Below are 6,080 nucleotides of genomic sequence, written 5' to 3' on the forward strand. Positions count from 1 at the left end.
AACTTAGTTTATTTTGGGATAACTTTGCAAAAGACATGAAAGTTGAAAAAGTCTCATCTTTATGCAAAAAGATAGTCCAACAAAATCTAGAGTAATCGTCTACAATAACAAAATATAGTAATTTCCACCTAAGTTTTTTTTCTTTCTAAAAGGACCAAAAATATCCATATGAAGAAGTTGAAGAGGTATATAAGTTGAAACAATATTTTTGGATTTAAAAGATACCTTTGTTTGCTTTCCTATTTGGCATGCATCACATAAGTGGTCTTTTGAAAATTTAAATTTTGATAGACCGATAACCAGATCTTTTGAGACAACTTTATTGAGTAGATCAAAGTTAACATGTGATAAGATTCTATGCCATAACCAAGAGTCGTCACTCAGGGTTACTAAACACTTAGTACTTGTTAATGATATGTCATTCAAGTTAAGCATATAGATGTTGTTAACCCTTAAGATCTTAAATGAATCATCTTACTTGTCATTATGTTCAATTATGCAACAAGTATTTGTAAAAGTTATTTTATAGCCTTTGTCACATAGTTGACTAATACTAATCAAATTATGTTTAAGACCTTCAACAAGTATTACGTCATAGATATTAGTAGAAGAGGGATTACCTACACTACCTTTACCAAGTATTGCACCCTTGTTGTTATCTCCGTAGGTTACAAAAACCTTCTTCTTTGGCGTGAAGTCAATGAATAGGGAAATATCACCCGTCATATGCCTTGAGAAACCGCTATCAAGAAACCACATTCTTTCCATGAAGCAAAGACATTCAACCTACAATATCACATAAGAGTGATAGGTACCCAATTTTCATTGGGTTCTTGAGAATCAGTCGAAATATTGTTACATTTGGGCAACCATTTAAATACACATTTAGGAACCAAAAATCTACCAAATTTTCATTTAGCAATGGTATGACCTTTTTTACAACAACAGTGACAAGTCAAATGATGATGTGAATGACTTTCGCTTTTAGATTCCCTTACCAAAAAATTGTACTTCTTTTACGACGCATTTAAAGATCTCTTGAATTTTGAAGGGTTGATAGTGAAGGTGACCTTTGGTTCTAAGGCCTTGTTTAATAGAGTTATAACCTCTTTTTGCCAAATATGGCAAGTCTCACAATCAAACCAAGAAGATTTATCTTCCTCAACATCAACTTTTGAAGCATCTAACATGGTTTGCTTAAGAGCTTCCATTTGTTTTTCCGTTTCTAAAACTTTGGCTTCTAAGTATGAAAAAATTCTTTTATTTGGAGACAATCTTTTAAAAGCGTCTACTGCTTCACCATATAGATTTTCAAATACGGGTTGTAATTCAGAATAAGACATATCATCAATAGGTTCATATTTATAGTGACTTACATTTTTCTTCTTATGATGATGGGCCATGAGACAAAAATTTGCCGCTTCATCACTTTCACTTGAGCTACCTTCACTTGAGGATTCACTATCACTTTCCCAAGCTACACATGCTCTTCTAAGCTTGCTAGACTTCTTATATTGACCATTAATTTTATCCTTCTTAAGTTATGGACAATCTGACTTGTAATGTCCTACTTTACCACAATTGAAACATGAACCTTTTGAATTTCCTTTATTATTCTCATCTTACTTTGAGGAGTTAACTTGTCTTCTAAAGTTGATGAGATTGTTGTCAGAGTGCTTTACTCCATTTCTCTTAATGTATTTATGGTACCGTTTAACAAAAAACCTCATTATTTCATTATCTGACTTCTCGTTATAACTAGTTCTACTTTCATCATGCTCTTTTGTTGAGGACTTAGAACTAGAAGCCACAAGAGCAGTTGACTTATTTTCAACCTCCTTGTTCTTTTCTTTCTTAATCTTCTTCTCATGCTTCTCTAAACAAATGAGCTCTTGCTCATGTTCTTCAAGTTTGCCAAATAAAGTAGTAATGTCTAATGTCAATAGGTTTTTATCTTCCTTGATGGCGGTGACCTTAGGTTTCCATTTCCTATTAAGACATCTCAAAATGTTATTAGTAGCAATTTCATTGGAAACGGGCTTACCAAGTGCATTCAAACGATTTATAAGATGAGTGAACCTCTTTTGCATATCTGCAATGGTTTCACCATTCTTTATATGAAAGAGTTCAAACTCTTGGTTTAAAGTATTGATTCTAGCTTTTTTGACCTCGTTTGTACCTTCATGGGTAACTTGTAATGAGTCCCACATAACTTTAGTAGTTTCACAATGAGAAACACGGTAATATTCATAAACTCTTACCGCGGAGATTAGAATATTCCTTACTTTCCAATCACAAGAATACTTTTGCTCATCATTTGTATTCCATTGTGTTTCTGGTTTACGTACAACAACATCATCCGCATTGGTTATAGTAATTTTAAATGGACCATTTTGGATGGCATTCCATAAATTCCTATCAATAGAATTAATATGGATACACATGCAATCCATCCAATAACCATAGTTTTCACCATTAAAAACTGGAGATTTATTATACACCCCTTTAGATTCGGAAGTCATAATCTAATAAGTGAATTTGAAGCACAAGATAAATTGGTGCTCGTGATACCACTTGTTAGACGATGGCAACTGATCTAGATGGGGGTTGGGGGTGGGGGTGGGGAGGGGGTGAATAAATTGCCATTTAAAAATTCAAAATTTAAAATTCAATTTTAAAAATATTTTCTATGGTTTTGCAAAAGCAATACCGGATCAAAAACTCGTCTATCCAAATCTGTTATCGAAAGGAACGAATATGCGTCTAAACCATATTGTGTTAAGTTTAATACATTGCCAAGATGAGAATTAGAATCAATATGATTTTCTAAAACACATTTGAACTTTATAACACTTTGTTAAGCTATTTCCAATTAAACAAGTTGATAAAATTGACTAGAACAATTTGTCAAACACTTGGTGTGCAATGATCACCAAGCAAAATTTCTCTATGTGTTGATAATGGTGGAATCAAATTGCAATTGTTAAATTGAAATTCTCTTCACAAAACCAATTTGAAAAACAATCCAGCACTTAGAAATTTAATGCGATTAACTATTTCACATAAATTCAAAAAAGTACCAAATATAAAGTAGAGAGAGAAAGAGAGAGCTAGAGAGAGCTAGAGAGAGAGAGAGAGAGACAAACAGACATACACATACAAGATTTGTTTAGGCAGTTTTCCAATTGACCTCGCTATGGGCACATCTTCCCCCAATTCCAAACGGGAATTGAGATAGTTTCTATAACCTTTTGCAAAATGTTATACAAGAGAAGAAATAATTATGCAAACCCTCAAATTCAGTATTTGATGTCAATCGTATCTTCTTCTCTCCCCTTGATCTTAAGCAAGATCAAGTAACCCAAGAAATCTGATTGATCCTCTAGTTACCTCTACTTCCTTGATAGACATCGACGTTCTTTAATGCTTTCACTCGGCGAAATCCAATTGTGAAACTCTTATAAAAAAACAAATCTATCCCGATCTTGGAGGGAAAACCCCAATTGATTTTATCAATGGAACCCCCAAAGATTCCCAACCCAATTAAGATTTTAAAAACCCTAACTTAGACGTTATCACTATCAATCTAGATCACTCAGCAAGAATGATTATGTGTAAATGTTGAATGTATGCTAAGAAGAAGAATGAAGATGAAGAGAAATCTTTGTATATTTTCAGGTTTCAATGATGCGAAATGAGATGCTTGAATGTATTTATATGTGTGTGACAAAGAGGAAATACAATAGAAAATCCGTGCAAAGAATAACAAAAAAAATTCATCAAGAAACAACTGTACTTTCAAGCTTCTCCAAAATTGCTTAAAGACTTTGTTTTGGTGAAGACAACATATTTCAAGAATATCAAAAAGGATGAGCCAAGACAAATTGCACAAGGATCAAAGCTTGCTTACAAATTTCATGAAGTTTATAGACTCAAAGTTATTGATCTTCAACTTATATGGGTACAAGCTAAAACTCTTTGCATTGATATTTCTTAGTGCTCAAAACATTTAGTCAAATGCATTACCAAAACATCAAATACATACCATAAACACTTACCCTTTTACAAAACACTATTTTTGGTCTTTTAAGTTCATGTAACCGGTTACCAATATCATGTAATCGGTTACATCCCTGGAAGTAGCAAAAAACCTTTATATTTGATCATTTTCAATATGATGTAACCGGTTACATCATTTAAGTAACCGGTTACATGATCGAGTTTTTTGAATTTCTGGTCATAACGTAACCATGTAACCGGTTACATCCTTCAGGTAACCGGTTACACCTGAACCAGTGGCACTTCTTCATTGTTATTCAGTGCCATACGAATTCATATCTCTTGCCTTGACCATTGCATTGTTCCACTTATATGCAGCCTTTCTAAAGGGTATAGAGTCTCCTATATATACTATATCTTTCAGATTTTATCACTCACCTCTTTCATACAAATTACAAACTTCAAATATACCAACTTTTAACCAAAGTGTTCATATATACATCAACTTTCATTGAGATATTTTTCCAACATTGTTACATACATATTTCAGAAAAATACTCTCATATATTCATACACATTGAGCACTAACATTATCCTTGTGATTTGTTTTACTTGAAAGAGAAGATCAATCAAGTGATTGATATATTTCATCTATTCAAACTCTTATACAAAATTTATGCTTGTTGTATCATTGCTTTCTAGGATTGTTAGGAAGCAATATTAGTCACATTGAGAGGATTATTCTCATAGGGTGACTTAGTGAAAATCTAAGAGGATTGTTCTTGGTCCAAGAGGATTGTTCTTGGTTTTTGGCTATTTCTTGTGCAAGTTACCAAACATAGTGAAAATCTCTTACTGCGTAAGGGGACTGGAGTACTCTCGGATTGTGAGGGGAACCAGGATATATCCTTGTGTCATTTATCTTTCCGCCTTTACATCTTTCATAAATTTCCAAACCAGAAATATTATCAACTTCATATCATAAAACCGGATAAAATTTTAAAGAACCTAATTCACCCCCCCCCCCTCTTAGGCGCACTTCGTTCTTACAATTGGCATCAGAGCAGGTTATAGGTAATATGTTTCTAGACGACCCAAAATGGGTTCCGCAAATAATAATCTAGTCTTCAGAAATGGTGGTAGCAATAACAAGCCTCCACTATTCTATGGTGAATACTTTGACTTCTGAAAAATTCGGATGAAGGCTCATTTAGAAGCACAAGGAGAAGAAATATGGGATGCTGTCCAAAATGGTCCTTTTGTTCCTACAACGGTTGTTAATGGCGTCGTTTCATCAAAGCCTAAAACTTCATGGGATGATGATGATAAGAAGAAGGTCCTCTATGATAAAAAGGCAATAAATCTTCTTCAAAGTGCACTCAGCATGGATGAATTCTTTCGCATTTCGGCATGCACAACGGTAAAACAAATATGGGATACCTTGGTAGAAACTCATGAAGGAACTGCCGAAGTTAAAAGATCAAGATTAAATACCTTGAGTCAAGGATACGAGTTGTTCAGAATGTAGCCCGGAGAATCCATCCTTGACTTGCAGAAAAGATTTGTGCACTTGACAAATCATCTAAAAGCTCTAGGTAAGACCTTAAGTAATGATGAATTGAATCTTAAAGTGCTTAGATCTTTAACCAGGGAATGGCAACCAAAAGTGATGGTAATATCAGAAAAGAAAAGTCTATCCACAATGACTTCCGCTACATTGTTTGGAAAACTTCAAGAATATGAGACGGAACTTGGAAGACTTGAAAAACATGAGAATCAAGATAAGAAGTCCAAAAGCATCGCTCTGAAAGTTGACTCCAAAGATGTTGAGAAAGAAGACAATCTGGAGGAGGATGAAAACTTCTTATTACTTGTTAAAAGGCTAGGCAAATTTTTCGGTAAGAATGACAAACCTTCCTTCTATGCGAAAAGAAAGAAACACTTCAAGAAAAGAGAAACTTCCACTTCAATGCAAGAGGTAACATGTTATGAATGTGGTAAGCAAGGACACATAAAACCAGGTTGTCCTCAACTACCTAAGAAAAGTGGATTCAAAAGCAAGAAGGAGAACAAGTACAAAA

At 33.9% G+C, this 6,080-nt stretch overlaps 1 protein-coding gene across 1 annotated transcript; it reads right to left on the reverse strand.

Moving 5' to 3' along the window:
- Window positions 1-474: 474 nt before the first annotated feature.
- LOC127102179 (uncharacterized) lies at window positions 475-2,522 on the reverse strand. The gene is made up of 3 exons (XM_051039583.1): window positions 1,641-2,522; window positions 1,107-1,532; window positions 475-786 (listed from the first exon to the last, which is right to left on the reverse strand). The coding sequence occupies exons 1-3, from the start codon at window positions 2,520-2,522 to the stop codon at window positions 475-477; spliced, it is 1,620 nt and encodes a 539-aa protein (XP_050895540.1).
- Window positions 2,523-6,080: the final 3,558 nt, after the last annotated feature.

This window comes from Lathyrus oleraceus, chromosome 7 (genome assembly GCF_024323335.1).
Source record: "Lathyrus oleraceus cultivar Zhongwan6 chromosome 7, CAAS_Psat_ZW6_1.0, whole genome shotgun sequence".
NCBI lineage: Eukaryota > Viridiplantae > Streptophyta > Magnoliopsida > Fabales > Fabaceae > Lathyrus > Lathyrus oleraceus.